The sequence below is a fragment of the Pristiophorus japonicus genome, chromosome 4 (assembly GCF_044704955.1).
Source record: "Pristiophorus japonicus isolate sPriJap1 chromosome 4, sPriJap1.hap1, whole genome shotgun sequence".
Taxonomy (NCBI): Eukaryota; Metazoa; Chordata; class Chondrichthyes; family Pristiophoridae; genus Pristiophorus; species Pristiophorus japonicus.
This window is the reverse complement of record NC_091980.1, coordinates 38553583-38569307: the sequence shown is the minus strand read 5'-3', so window position 1 is coordinate 38569307 and position 15725 is coordinate 38553583. Positions and strand designations below refer to the sequence as shown.

Below are 15725 nucleotides of genomic sequence, written 5' to 3'. Positions count from 1 at the left end.
TGTACCACGAGTCATTTTCTGTGGGTACAGTATGTAGTGGTTATGATACTAAACTGGACAATTGAGTCTGGAGGAAGACCATTAGTAAATTATGTTTGAAATCGCAGCACAATTGTGGTATTAATGCTTGAACATCAAGATCAAATTTCTTTTAATATATTGAGGTTTCTTTACAACGCAAAGCTGTCTTGTTTAAAATGTATTTACGTTTAGTACAATAATGCAAGGTTTTCAATACATTTTAAAGTGAAATTTGAGGAAAATATTGAGAGGAAGCAGGGCGTGATATATGAAAGGTACAATGTAAGGGTACTTTTACTGAATTCCGGCACTTCATGAAAACTGACTGCTATATTGGGAAAGGGCAAGGGAAGACACTAAGGGATCAATTTTAACAGGGACGGAAATCGGGGTGCGAGGGTAGAACTAGGTGGCAAATTGTCAGGCGGCCCAGAGCATCAGGCCAGCGAGATTTTAATTCCTCAGTCACATTTGAATTTCCAAAAATTGACCCCTGCCCGAAGCCAGTGGGAATGATGTCAACGATGGCGAGCAGGAATATCAAGTCACAGGGGATCAGGCCACTCCTGGGAACCCACGGAAACATCAAGCAAGGGAGGGGGGTGGGGGATGAAATCTGGAATAATCAGAGGGAGGCAGGGTAGCCGAGGCAGGTAAGGCCCAAGGTATCCTCCTGGCCCACAAAGCCTCTACACAAGTAATAGTTTCCCGCTTTGGTCAAGGTGCTGGGGTTGGCCACAAGCAAATGTAAGTTAAAGTGCTCTTGAGGCGCCAATTATGTCATCAGGCTGAGACTTGAATTAGACCTGCGCCTGCCTGCAGCAGGAGCCTTGGCCGACTTCAGAGTCGGTGAGGATAAAACGACGCCGGGCAGGAATGGTGCGATCTTGGATCGGTTTGTGAACTTGGTCGATTTTAAGCCCTTCACTGTTGGCACCGAGGGAAGGATGGGGTGGGGTTAAAATCGACCCCTGTCAGAGCCAAACCATTTTACCTCTGGGACCAAGGTCTAGATTCAGTCCGGATGGAGAGTTGAGGAGGATGAAAGTCACCTTTCTCTGTCAGCTGTGAAGGTTCTGAGTGGCGCGATGCTAATTCCAGACAAAGTTGCAGGGGTGAAAAGAAAAATCGCTGGTGAAATGTGCTCTGAGAGTGTCATCACTTGGGATTCAAAGCTGACAGTAAGGTATAATTATAGTGTGATGCTTCGAACTGCAATATGTGTTTATCTGCTTTGATAAAAAGGATTTTTCTTGCTGTTTGGAGGGTACATTTCGCACTCATCAAGGTAATGTGTGCTGGAAACAGGAACATTTTGCCCTCTTTCTGCACCGTGACTAAGCTTCTCGTGGTCCGGCTCAGCTCTCCACTGGTTTATTCACAAAGTGTAGCTTTTAGCTTCATGTTCATATAGCTTCATGTCTCGTCGCCGAAAACAAGCAGAAAACAAGCTCAGGCAGCGGAAGGAGCGTGTGGCAAACCTGACTCCCCACCCACCCTTTCCTTCAACGACTGTCTGTCCCACCTGTGACAGAGACTGTAATTCCCGTATTGGACTGTTCAGTCACCTGAGAACTCACTTTTAGAGTGGAAGCAAGTCTACCTCAATTTTGAGGGACTGCCTATGATGATGATGTTCATATTTTATGGTTTATTATGAAATATTCAAAATCATATTCTCATGGAAATGACATCACCACATGTAGCACACGACAAAATTATCAAGTTGCAGTTTTTACAAATAATTCGTTTTTGTTCCTTGCGCTATAAGCAAATGGTTTATATCCATATCCAATCGTTTTTCACTGCTACTTCCAATTAGGCATTTTCTATTAAAAAAAACCCAATTTTTTTGCATTGAATTGGACATCTTCTGATACCAGAATCATAAAAATTTGAACTTGTCGTTTTTTTTGTGCCTATTGATCTGGCGCTGCACTGAGCATCAGTGAGAGTGGGAGAGACATCAAGGCTGTGGTCAGAAGCAGATAAACAGACAGGCGGGAGCAGCTATGGAGCCTTGCCGGCCTCGCTTTCGAAGGAACACAAAACAAAAGTAACAGCTAAGGTTCGAATTGAGTGAAAGGCAGAAATTCAAGAGGCAGTCCTAGCAGAAGGAAGGGTCATTGCCAGGTGTGTGCTGTCATTGTCCTCATGAACCTTCAGGAATGCAGCAAATCTCACAACATGTAATTAACCCGCTGTGCATTATAATTGATTTAGTTCAAAGGAAATCGGATTTTTTTTTAAACTGAACCAAAGGATGCTGATGTATGTTAAAAACATGACAGGTGACCCTGGAGAGATCAACAAATTAAAATACACAGCTGCTTAATTAAACTTTCGATAAAGTTGCTTGACATTTTTTGAAGATGCTATCCGTGATTGATGAGGATAATAATTTTATACACCTGTAAGTGGGTTCATCTGCCAACAATACTTCATTCATGCCGCTTTTTAAAATAAAAAGTGTTGTCAAACAAATAGTTTTGCTTTTTACATCTGCCGCCGACGGACCAGATCAGGGCTTTGTGCAACAGTAGCTGAGTGGTAGAGCGGGCAAAGTACTCACCTTTTTCCACTGACACCCTTAGGTTTAGGAAGTTACTGAGAGATAAGTACAAATACAGGACCAGTACAGGCAGCGCATGACGTGGGACTGGAAAAAGTCCAGTGATTCTGTGACCAATATGCTAATTCCTTCCTCCCTCCCATGACTGTGGTCTCAAATATTGGCATCCCAGGGTCTTGGGGGCAACCTCTCACCCCAACTGGGTGCCTGCAACCACCATTGGGGATGTACTCAGCCACTGACGTATTTGGACCTGGGAGTAGTGCTGATAAGCCAACACACCGGTCTATTTGGGGACACGAGCATTAACAGTCTCTTAGCATTGTTTATGCTTGTATATATTCAGTCATCTCAAATTAATTTCAATTGCGATATCAGGTGGCTCACACATCTACCCAGCATTGCTCTATTACCCAGCAATGTCCTTACTGCTTGTGGTTTTTTTGGGGGGGTTGGGGAGAGGGAAAGTTTGATGTAAGCTATTTGTGTTTTGGCATGGACGTAGTAAACAGCTGCTCCCTGACTGATGTCTTGTTCATTGTACCAGTGCGGTTGTATCATCAGCCATGTGCTCTTTAACAAGTGCTCCTTGCCAGGGTGGGATGGGGTGGGGTGGCAGGGAAGGGGTATGCAATTCTATCAAAATAGATTTATATAATTTGGGAAAAGTGTGACATAAATAATACGGAGGCAAATAATACAAAAAGAAAACCTACCCTTGTGTTTAAATTTAGAAAAATGTCGTCGTCCTTGAGTAGAAAGCCATAAACAAACAAGAATGCACAACAAAAATAAAACAGCAAACTCAGAATGAGAACCAATATCTGAAAAGATGAAGCTTTATACACAACTGTACCTGGAAACAGCTCAACCTGGCAGAGGAGAACCTCCCCCTTTCAAGATATGGAATTTATCCGTATAAAAGCATTTGAAATTTTGGTCATGACTGTTTGATTGGATATGCAAATTAAAATCATTCAGTTCGATAACCATGTTTGCCCAGCTACTGCCGGGTTAAGTTGCTGCAAGGTATCACATCATGGGCTGTTGAAGTGCCTAAGGCCTAAACAGTGTAAATATTTACCAGATCTGTTACATGGTATCTATTTCCCCACCTTTCTCTCCTCCTCTTCTGATGCTGGAGTATGGTCTCAGTGGCAATGGCAACCCTCCAGTCCCTCACCCATGTAGCTATTCTATTTGTGTGGGCCTAGGCAGTGATTGTTGGCAGGCTGTTAAGCTGTGGGGGGTGGGGAGGCGGGGGTTGGTGGCAGTTGGGCATTGCAGTCAAGCCTGATTCAGTCCCCACCAGATATCCGCACTTACACACTTTCCAATAGCGCTCACTGGTTAATGATTGGGAGCTTGAACCAACCGATGGACTTTTATTTCCTTTCCTAATCTAGGGACACTGTCAACTGGATGCCCCCACTGCCACCCAGGAAAAGATTCGCTATTTCAGGACAGGCCAGGACCAGTATTTGGAACTTTCTACTCTTTTATGGTTCTTTACCAGTCATTGCACTTACTCAGTGTACCGTCAGGGGCCCAGTAAATATATATTTTTAATTATGTACAACTGAATCCTAATAAATGCATATCAACTTTGTCAAGCCATGTTCTTGGTGGGTTAGGTGCTCTATAAATTGCAGACAAAAGCAACTATTTTCATACTTTTATACCACAGATCATTTGTTCATTTCATCAATTCAATCTAAACAAAAGCAACATGAAATCAATAAACTAAAGCCAACTTAATTTGGCATGTAGAATACCTTGATGTCTCTAGGTGAGATTTGGTTGTGAATTATGTTTAGTGTGCTCACACTTCCAATGTTCCTTAGATACGGGGTGTGATACCAGAGGACAGGAGAATTGCAAATGTTACACCATTGTTCAAAAAAGGGTGTAAAGATTAACCCAGCAAATATAGGACGGTCAGTTTAACCTTGGTAGTGGGGAAGCTTTTAGAAACGGTAATTCAGGATAAAATTAATAGTCACTTGGACAAGTGTGGATTAATTAAGGAAAGCTAGCATGGGTTTGTTAAAGGAAAATGGTGTTTAACTGACTTGATTGAGTTTTCTGATAGGTAACAGAGGGTTGATGAAAGCAATGCGGTTGGTGTGGTGTACATGGATTTCCAAAAGGCGTTTGATGAAGTGCCACATAATAGGCTTGCTAGCAAAGTTGAAGCGCATGAAATAACAGAGACAGCGGCAACATGGATCCGAAATTGGCTAAGTGACAGGAAACCGAGAGTAGTGGTGAACGGTTGTTTTTTGGACTGGAGGAAGGTATACAGTGGTGATCCGCAGGGGGCGGTACGAGGACCACTGCTTTTCTTGATATATATTAATGACTTACACTTGGGTGTACAGGGCACAATTTCAAAATTTGCAGATGACACAAAACTTGGAAATATAGTAAACGGTGAGGAGGATAGTGATAGACTTCAAGGGGACATAGAAAGGCTGGTGGAATGAGCGGACAAGTGGCAGATGAAATTTAATGCAGAAAAGTGTGGAGTGATACCTTTTGGTAGGAAGAATGAGGAGAGGCAATATAAATGAAAGGGCACAATTCTAGAGGAATTAACCTTGGTTGTGGGGAAGAACAGAGAGATCTAGGGGTATATGTGTACAAATCGTTGAGAGTGGCAGAGCAGGTTGAGAAAGTTGTTAAAAAAAGCAAAGGGCATCTTGGGCTTCATAAAGAGGCATATAAAACAAAAGCAAGGAAGTTATGATGAACCTTTATAAAACATTGCTTCAGCATCAACTGGAGTATTGTGTCCAATTTTGGGCACCACATTTTAGGAAGGATGAGAAGCACGAGAGAGGATGCAGAAAAGATTTACGATAATGGTCCAGGGATGAAGGACTTCAGTTATGTGGATAGACTGGAGAAGTTGGGGTTGTTTTCCTTAGAGCAGAGAAGATTGACAAGACATTTGATAGAGTTGTTCAAAATTTTGAGGGGTCTAGACAGAGTAGATAAAGAGAAACTGTTCCCATTGGTGGAAGGACACAGATTTAAGATGACTGGCAGACGAACCAAAGGTGACAAGAGGAAACATTTTTTTACGCAGCGAGTGGTTAGGATCTGTTATGCACTGCATAAAAGGATTGTGGAGGCAGATTCAATCGTGGCTTTCAAAAGAGAATTGTATAAGTACTTGGAGGAAAATACTTTGCAGGGCTACGGGGAAAGCGTGGAGGAGTGCGACTAGTTGAAGTCCTCTTGCAGAGAGCTGGCATGGGCTCGACGGGCCGAATGGCCTCCTTCTGTCCTGTAACTATTCTATGATTTTATGATTCATTACAGAAAAGGATAACAAGATCAAGAAGATATGGTTGTCTACTGGTTATGTTACTAGATTAATAATCCAGAGGTCTGGAATAATAATCCAGCGAACGCATACCACCATGGCAGCATGAAAATGTCAATTATCTTTGAAAAGAAAATCTGGAAATAAAAAGGTGACGCAGAGAGTATATTTCCACTCATAGGGGAAACTAAAACTAGGGGACATAGTCTCAGAATAAGGGGCTGTTCATTTAAAACTGAGGAATTTCTTCTCTCAGAGGGTTGTAAATCTGTGGAACTCTCTGCCCCAGAAAGCTGTGGAGACTAGGTGATTGAATATATTTAAGGCGGAGATAGACAGATTTTTGAATGATAAGGGAATAAAGGGTTAAGGGGAGTGGGGAAGTGAAGCCGAGTCCACGATCAGATCAGCCATGATCTTATTAAATGGCGGAGCAGGCTCGAGGGGTCAAATGGCCTACTCCTGCTCCTATTTCTTATGTTCTTATGTAGTTTCTCTAGATTAGTAGCTTTTGGGCAGATACTAGTTCATCATGAGGTCAGAAAAAAAACAGCAGAAATTCTCGATTTGTTTAAGAATGTTCAGATGTGATTTGGTGGTGTATAACGGATGCATTGTAAAACTTTCCTACATATAGATATCATGGGAATGACTGAGAAATTCTACACAATAGGGAAAATGGAAAGTTCATTATTTCCATGGAATGCTACACATGGATCAAGTACACTTTTGTCTAAACTTAACTGTATACTAAAAGAATGTAACGTCACCATTGACTGAATCTAATCCTGCCCCAACTGCTGCTGTAAATTTGCCATATTCACATTCTTATAAGAGCTGGAGCGACAGGCCCTGGAGCATCGTGGCCCCCTGACCTGCGAGAGAATACCTCTACAGGTCGGGAAGTAAAAGAGCTGGAGCATACCGCTACAACTTCCAGCGCAAACTGCTCCAAGTGTGCGACGGCTTTGAGGCGGGTGATTAGGCAACTTCATCAGGACCCAGGTCGCCGTTTGGAGTGTGGGCAGGAGCATCGGTGGGGCGGGAAGGACGTGGCGGCGATGCGGTGAGTGATCGGGGCGGAGGAGCGATGAGGGATTGTGGCTGAGATTCGGTGGGTGATCGTGGCGGAGGTGCAGCGAATGTTTGTGGCAGAGGAGCGGCGGGAGGTCGTGGCGGAGGTGCGGCGAGTGGTTTGTGGCGGAGGAGCGCTACGAGATCATGGCAGAGGTGCGGCGAATGTTTGTGGCGGAGGAGCGGCGAGAGATCGTGGAAGAGGTGCGGCAAATGAGGGTACGGGGCCCAGAAGAGCCGAGAGCCCAGGGGCAGCACGGGCCAGCCCACACTGCGATATGTGTGCGCACTAGGTCCGTGCAGCAGAGCAGGTCTCCAGTCGTCCTGGTTAACCCTTGCAATTGGATAAAGGCCTAGCTCTGTCAAGCCCGTGATGTGTGGCTGATGTGCAACGGTCACCACACGTTAAAAAAATCCACGCACAGGCATCGTCCATGCACACCCCTCATTTGGAGTTCAGGACTGCAACATCGGGTCCTTCATTGAAACATCTGTGAACTCATGTGGAAGCATGTCATCCTCGTTCGAGGGACTTCCTATGATGATGATGATGATGATGATAGTCACATATTTTATGGGAGTCATAAAGCTATTCGTAGACACCCAGACACAAATGACCTAGTAACAATGTTACATTTGTGTGCAATGACAATTAGCTAATTTGGCATGCTTGGAAAAAAAATTGTCCTTGTATGAATTGTTCCAATGATAAATATTAAGTCGAGACTGACTTATAAATTGCCATTAATTGGGGCCTGCTTCCACTCCTAGGTAAAAGGATACTCTGCTGGTGTATGTCTGGAGAGAGAATAGAGGCTGCTTACAGGATACAATGTGTCTGTTATCTAGCTGTCCAAACTTGTAACAATCCTCATTAATAAAAATGAATATAACAAATACGTATAAGAAGAATTGACCTTGCACTTAATGCATCAATGAATGTATTGTGCACTAAGGTCCTGAAATCTCAGTTTATCCACTCATGGGGAAGATCTTCACTCTTTAATTTGACAGTCCTGTAAATTAAAGGTCTTCTTTGACAAGCAGAATTAACTGACTACTACACAAGTCACTATAATAGTATCTCCTTGGTGGATTGTGCAATCAGCTAGGTTCATCATTGCTCGAAAACCAACAGAGTTTAGATAAAACAATTTACTATTGCTTAATTTCTTTTCTTTTTTAAAGCAGAGCTCTCTACCACCATTTATGTTATCCTCCTCAGTTGAGAGGTTAGGTTAAGTTTTGACAGTCTGATCTATGGACTTCTTCACACAGGTAGGTGGTGTATTTTAGCTTGTCACAGCTCGTTTCTGTATTTGTGCCATCCAGACATATCAGCAAGGTCTCACCTTCTATAGGAAAACATGGGACTTAATTTTAACCCACCTAAATAAATGTACGAAAAAGTAGCAGGGATATTAAAATCAGCTGATAAACACAGCATTGATGTTATGATTAGAGGCTGAGATGAGAGGTGAGTAGCTAGTTCATCAGCGGCTTAAAGTACCCGGCAGCTGAGTAGTGCCGCCAACCTGCAATGGTTTAAAAGTAGCAGCACAAAATGACCAGTTCAATCAATGGAAACCTTACATGTTTTATACCAACTGATTTTGGTATTTAATTATTTGAGCCTTAGGTATCTTGCCTTCTCACCACAAGTGGTGATTGCTACAAGTGGATTCTGTTTTATTTTTTACTAAATGCTTTTTTATTTCATTTTGAACTAAAGGAATTTACAATTGGACACAGTGGCCGGAATTTTCCCCTAAAAAAACGGGTGAGGTTGGAGTGTGGGGACAGTTAAAATGTTAAAAATTGGGATTCCCGACTTGATCCCGCCTCCAATCTGCCCACTTCCGGTTTTACCAGAGGCGGGATGGGGGCGGGCGGCCAACCCTATCCTCGGGGGCGGTATGTCAATTTAAATATTGTAATGAGGCTGGGAGCTTCTTTTTTAACCTCTGTTTTGAGTTCAACTGCATGTGGACGGGTTTTACACACTTCAGGAAACCCGGCAGTTAAACCGAGGTGGGGACTGCTGCATCCAGGGAATAAGTGGCTTTATACCTATCTCCTGCATCCAGGGTCCCTACCTAACCCACCCCCCGCGAACTGAGACCCAGATATCCGCTCATCTCCCCTGGCATCTGATCCCCACCATGAGGCCTCTTGTCTGCCCATCCCACCGATTATGCTCAGGCCAGCCACAATCCTCCAGTGGCAGGCCCCGATCCTCTCTCCTCCTCTGCCGATCCCCGGCTGACACCACACCTCCCCATTGATCCCCACGATCCCCGATCCCCTGCTGATCCTCCAGCACCCTCCCGATCTTCGATAGTGCCCCCGCTCCCGATCCCTGACCTCACTGCACCTATCCCCGACCATGCCGATCCCGCCAAACATCCCTGACCATGCCGATCCCCAAACCCCCCCCACGATCCCTAATCATGCCGACCCCGCGATTGTCCCCCACCCCCGCCCCACGATCCCTGACCATGCTGACCCCGCGATTCCTCCCCCAGACCGGCCCCTCGCATTTGAGACTTACCCGCCCACAGCCAGCCAGCCTCTCAATCTGGCTGGCTGCAGGTGGGAATCCGAGGCCTCACATTCAAATCAGGCCCTGCGGTTAAATTTGGCAGGGCCTGTGAGAAACCTGGCCTCCCGTGTCTCCTGCCCGCTTCGGACCTCCCTTGAGAAAATTCCGGCCAGTTATAATCACGACGGAAAGCTATGTGAGTAAAAAAAACCATCAAATATTGGTGTTATTTCTTATGATAATTATTTATTACTTTTAAAACAGGTTAAAATAATTCTCTTTACAAAGCTCCTGTGTAAACTACTATATTCATCCATCATAGCTTCTAAATAGCACTGGGAGCATGTTGGCTGAATGGATCATGTTTAGTACTCATCACTGTCACTGTCTTGTTTGTTGGTCAATTTTGATACCACCCCCTTGCTTCTTCCTCTTCCAACTGGTCCATTTGATAGTTTTACAATTTGGTCGGTTCAAATCAGTTGGCACTTTACGCTTTTAACTAAGTATTCATTGTCAAGTGTCGGTTACAAAAGATTGTAATAGGTTTGCGGAATAGGCACTAAGGTGGCAGATGCAACTGAATGTTGATAAAAGTGAGGTAATAGATTTTGGGAGGAAATCTAAGGAACAGAGCAGATATTCAATGGAAGATACTGAAGGGTAGACAAGCAGTTCAAATACATAATCTCTTGGAAGTGTGAGTTAAGGTAAATAAATCCATAATGAAAGACAAGAGGGTTTTATAAATAGGGGCATAGTGTACAACACTAAGGAAGTAATGGTTATTTTGTATAAAACATCGGTTAGAGCACAGTTAAAGTACTATGTGCAATTTTGGGTATCCCATTATAGAAAGGACATTAAAGCGATAGAAAGCCTACAGTGTAGGTGTTCTAGAATGACACCAGAAATGGGAAGTTATAGTTATGAGGAGGAATTTAAGGTTATGGGACTATTTCCACTGGAGCAGAGAAGGATAAGAGGAGATTAAATGAAAGTTTTTAAAATGATGAAGCGTTTTGATATGGTGGATAGGAGTACTTTTATTCCACTGGGGAGTTAGTGATGAGGGCCATCAGTTTAAAACTGCCACAAAGAGAATGCGGAGAGAGGTTAGTAGAATTAGCAAAGGTTAACAAAGAACCAGGATACATATGAATGGCACGCCTTTGTGCTGTAAACTTCTGTGGAGCGTGATAAAGATTTTCCTTTTAAAAATATGACTTATCTATTGAGAAGGTGCTTTGCTGTGTGATTTCTGAGCTGCACACATGTTGATACTTCACAACTGAATGTCACCCAGGCAAAAACAAACTGCCTCAAGATAAATATTCTTTTCTGCCATAATTGCCTGCTTTTGGGGGGAAAATTGATAGTTAAAAAAATGACAGAAATAAACATCTTCTACCCAATCCTATTCATTATCTAGCTGGGTCAATACCTCTGTATCTATATCTATGTAGCATTCAGTTTCCATGCTATCCTATCCTACCAATCTTACATTGACTGTGTTGACCATTAGCCTGCTGAACAGACTGGAACTCCATACAGCAACAACAAGTGCTCGGACTATCATTTCAAGGGCTAAAATGAATAACAATTGATATTTTCTCGTGCTGAATTGGGAGGAATTAATTCTGCTGGTTTTCCAATATATGATTCCTTGCTCTCCCTTGGTGATTTTCTTTTTGTGTCTATTAAGATGAAGAGTCAGCGTTTTGAGTAGTGAATAACTTTTTTTTACAACCATTGTCAGAATCAAACATTCCCAGGTGAGGTATAGCATGGGTTCTATAAAAGCTGAAGTTCCCTCGACTCAGTTATCACCAACATGCATTAACCCTAACTCAGAGGGGCACCCCATACTACAAATGTTTTTTCTTCCCCACACCAGCCATTTCTATGATGTGTGCAAATGTGATTGCTAATTTAGTGCTAATTAGTGCCATGTAACAAGAATAGAAACTACTCCATGAAGCCTACACTATCTGCCCTCCCCACACACCACCATCCTAAAAAAAAAAGCAGCTCACCATCTTGGTGCAGATCGATACAATTGACAGTAATGTTATAGGCTGGACCTATTCCAACAGGTTTCCCTTACTGATAGGTCTGCCAGAAATAGTTGAATAAAATGCTTCGCACTATTTCAATAACAAATTACTAAGAACAAAGTCTAGCTTGAGAATAAGTAATTGTAATGCCTAATGTTACTTCTAAAATATAGTTCCCTTTTACTGATACCACACACTGCTGTCCATGGACTGATTTCATTATATTTGCAACAGAAATTGAGGTGAGCGGCCTTCAGTTATGAACAAGAGATCAAACGGTACCTTTTGCACAGTCAGCTCCGTGGAATCCTGGGAAACAGTGACAAACTCCCGACACACACTCTCCATTGCCATGGCAATTATGAGGACACTCCTGCACAGAATCTGATAAGATCAGAAGCATGGTTAGTAATCAGTTCCCATTTAGGTGAATATTCAATAACTGAGTCTTTCTGCTGAAAGATCCAAAAGCATTTTAGTTTTTATTTTTGTTTTGAGTAAATTATCTTTTATGCTCATCAAGGTGATGGATGTCGGTGCTGAAGAATGGAACATCTTTAACATTTTGGCATGCGTTTCAAGTCTTGACAGGTCAGCGTGAAACAGACATCGAGTTAACAGTCCCTTTAGTCCACTTCAACAAACTCAGCTGAAGAACAGCTCTCACTAATGCACTAATGTGACATTTTCATTTCCGATAACTTTGCTATGTTTGACTGAAAATGTCAAGTTAAGGACATTAGAAAGTATTGGATAATAACATAGAAACATATGGGCTCAAGATTTGGCTCGAGTTGCTCCTATTATTTTGGACCAACTAGTTTAGAATGGAGCATCTTAGAAATTGCAATTCTCAGCATTTAGTTTGCTCCAATTCTTGTGAGTTAGAATAGTTTCGTTTTAGAAGAGTTTTTTTTTCAAAAGGGGGCGTTACCAGCCACTTACGTCTGTTTTGTAAGTTTAGGCAGCGAAAACTGACTCCAAACTAACTTAGAATGGAGTAAGTGTAGATTTTTGTACGCTCAGAAAAACCTTGCCTACAACTTATAAATTAGGTGCAGGGAACGAGAGATGGGGTGCGGGGGGTGGGGGCTGGAGGAAAGTTAGAGTGAAGTTAGGGGATTTTACAAGCATTAAACACTTCACTTTTACAAATAAAGAGCCATCATCAATAATAAATGATAAATAAATCAATAAATCAACCAATAAATCAATCAAAAAAAAGTTTAAAAATAAAAAATAAAAAAAATAATAAAAAATCAATCAATAAATAAAAAATTCAAAGTTTCCACTCATCGACTGCAGCACCGGGAGCCCTCCAACAGCCTGCTGGGATGGGGCTCCCCAGGAGATGCCAGGTGGGCGGGCCCGCCGCCAACGTCGAGGACTTCGAGGACTGCCCGCCCCCAGGAGATGCCGGACCGCCGCCCAGGACTTCGGGCTGGCCCTGCCGCCGCCGACACCACTTCGGGCGGGGCCCGCATCCAGCAGATAACCGCTGCCCAGGACTTCGGGAGGGCCCCGCCGGCGAGGAGGATGCCACTTCGAGTGGGGCCCGCACCCAGCAGATAACCCGCTGCCCAGGCAGGCACCGCCGCCGACGCCGAGGGTCCGCCCCCAGCCAACGACGGACCGCCGACCAGGATTTCGGGAGGGGCTCGCTGCTGATGAGGACTTCGGGTGGGGCCTGCCCCCAGGAGATGCCGGATGGGCCGCCACGGAAGAGGTAAGTACTGTCAGGCCACTCGGCCCAGGATAGGGCGACGTCCCTTCGGCCAGGGATAGGATCATCGCCTGGAGACAGGACTCGCTGGGAGGGCCAGGAGCTACTGCGCACGTGCGCAGCTGCTGGCACTGTTTTTGGTGCAGGGCTGTAGCTCCGCCCCCAGCAGCTCCTGCTGCGCCGCACGGAGCTGGAAACGGCACTACAGATATCGGAGAGTTGCGAGGTAAGTATTTGGCGCTTTTTCAGTTGTACAAATTAGGCGGACCTCTCTGATGTGCGCCATTCTAGCAGGGGTCTGAAACTTGAGCTCATAGAAACATAGAAAGTAGAAGCTGGAGTAGGCCATTCAGCCCTTCGAGCCTGCTGCACCATTCAATATGATCATGGCTGATCCTGCAACTTCAGTACTCCATTCCTGCTTTCTCTCCATACCCCTTGATCCCTTTAGCTGTAAGGGCCACAGCTAACTCCCTTTTGAATATATCTAACGAACTGGCCTCAACCACTTTCTGTGGTAGAGAATTCCACAGGTTCACAATTCTCTGAGTGAAGAAGTTTCTCCTCATCTCAGTCCTAACTGGCTTACCCCTTATCCTTAGACAGTGACCCCTGGTTCTGAACTTCCCCAACATCGGGAACATTCTTCCTGCATCTAACCTGTCCAATCCCGTCAGAATTTTATATGTTTCTATGAGGTCCCCTCTCATTCTTCTAAATTCCAGTGAATATAAGCCTAGTCAATCCAGTCTTTCTTCATATGTCAGTCCTGCCATCCCAGGAATCAGTCTGACGAATCTTCGCTGCACTCCCTCAATTGCAAGAATGTCCTTCCTCAGATTAGGAGACCAAAACTGCACACAATATTCAAGGTGTGGTCTCACCAAGGCCCTGTACAACTGCAGTAAGACCTCCCTGCTCCTATACTCAAATTCCCTCGCTATGAAGGCCAGCATGCCATTTGCCTTCTTTACTGCCTACTTTACCTGCATGCCTACCTTCAATGACTGATGTACCATGACATCCAGGTCTCATTGTACCTCCCCTTTTAATAATCTGTCACCATTCAGATAATAATCTGCCTTTCGTTTTTTGCAACCAAAGTGGATAACTTCACACTTATCCACATTATATTGCATCTGCCATGCATTTGCCCATTCACCAAACCTGTCCAAGTCCGCCTGCAACCTCCTAGCATCATCCTCGCAGCTCGCACTGCCACCCAGCTTAGTGACATTTGCAAACTTGGAGATATTACGTTCAATTCCTTCGTCTAAATCATTAACCTATATTGTAAATAGCTGGGGTCCTAGCACTGAGCCCTGCGGCATCCCACGTGTTACTGCCTGCCAATCTGAAAAGGACCCGTTTATTCCCACTCTTTGTTTCCTGTCTGCTAACCAGTTCTCTATCCACGTCAATACATTACCCCCAATACTATGTGCCTTCATTTTGCACACTAATTTCTTTTGTTGGACATTGTCAAAAGCCTTTTGAAAGTCCAAATACATCACATCCACTGGTTCTCCCTTATCCACTCTACTAGTTACATCCTCAAAAAATTCTAGAAGATTTGTCAAGCATGATTTCCCTTTCATAAATCCATGCTGACTTGGACCGATCCTGTCACTGCTTTCCAAATGCACTGCTATTACATCTTTAATAATTGATTCCAACATGTTCCCCACCACCGATGTCAGGCTAACCGGTCTATAATTCTTTGTTTTCTCTCTCCCTCCTTGTTTAAAAAGTGGGGTTACATTAGCTATCCTGCAATCCATAGGAACTGATCCAGAATCTATAGAATGTTGGAAAATGACTACAAATGCATCCACTATTCCTAGGGCCACTTCCTTAAGTACTCTGGGATGCAAACTATCAGGCCCTGGGAATTTATTGCCGTTCAGTCCCTTCGATTTCCCTAACACCATTTCCTGACTAATAAGGATTTCCCTCAGTTCCCCCTTCTCGAAAGACCCTCGGTCCCTTAGTATTTTCAGGAGGTTATTCGTGTCTTCCTTAGAAAGACAGAACCAAAGTACTTGTTCAATTGGTCTGCCATTTCCTTCTTCCCCATTATGAATTCCACTGATTCTGATTGCAAGGGACCTACATTAGTCTTCACTAATCTTTTTCTCTTCAGATATCTATAGATGCTTTTGCAGTCAGTTTTTATATTTCCTGCAAGCTTACTCTCATACTCTATTTCCCCTCTCCTAATTAAACCCTTAGTCCTCCTCTGCTGAATTCTAAATTTCTCCCAGTCCTCAGGTTTGCTGCTTTTTCTGGCCGATTTACATGCCTCTTCCTTGGATTTAACACTTTCCCTAATTTCCCTTGCTAGCCATGGTTGAGCCACCTTCCCTTTTTTATTCTTATGCCACACAGGGATGTACAATAGTTGT

General features: G+C 43.8%; 1 protein-coding gene across 6 annotated transcripts in view; it reads right to left on the bottom strand.

The window, feature by feature from the left end:
• The window catches only part of tenm2a (teneurin transmembrane protein 2a), a 652746-nt gene that overhangs the window by 153449 nt on the left and 483572 nt on the right, over nucleotides 1–15725 (bottom strand). For 4 of the 6 annotated variants that reach the window (XM_070878095.1, XM_070878096.1, XM_070878097.1 and 1 more), the window contains exons 8-9: nucleotides 11880–11981; nucleotides 3310–3342 (exon numbers count right to left, since the gene is read on the bottom strand). In XM_070878095.1, coding sequence (XP_070734196.1) covers nucleotides 3310–3342; nucleotides 11880–11981 — 135 coding nt within the window. The remainder of the gene's footprint in view (nucleotides 1–3309; nucleotides 3343–11879; nucleotides 11982–15725) is intronic. The other 2 variants (XM_070878098.1, XM_070878100.1) reach the window with 1 other exon arrangement.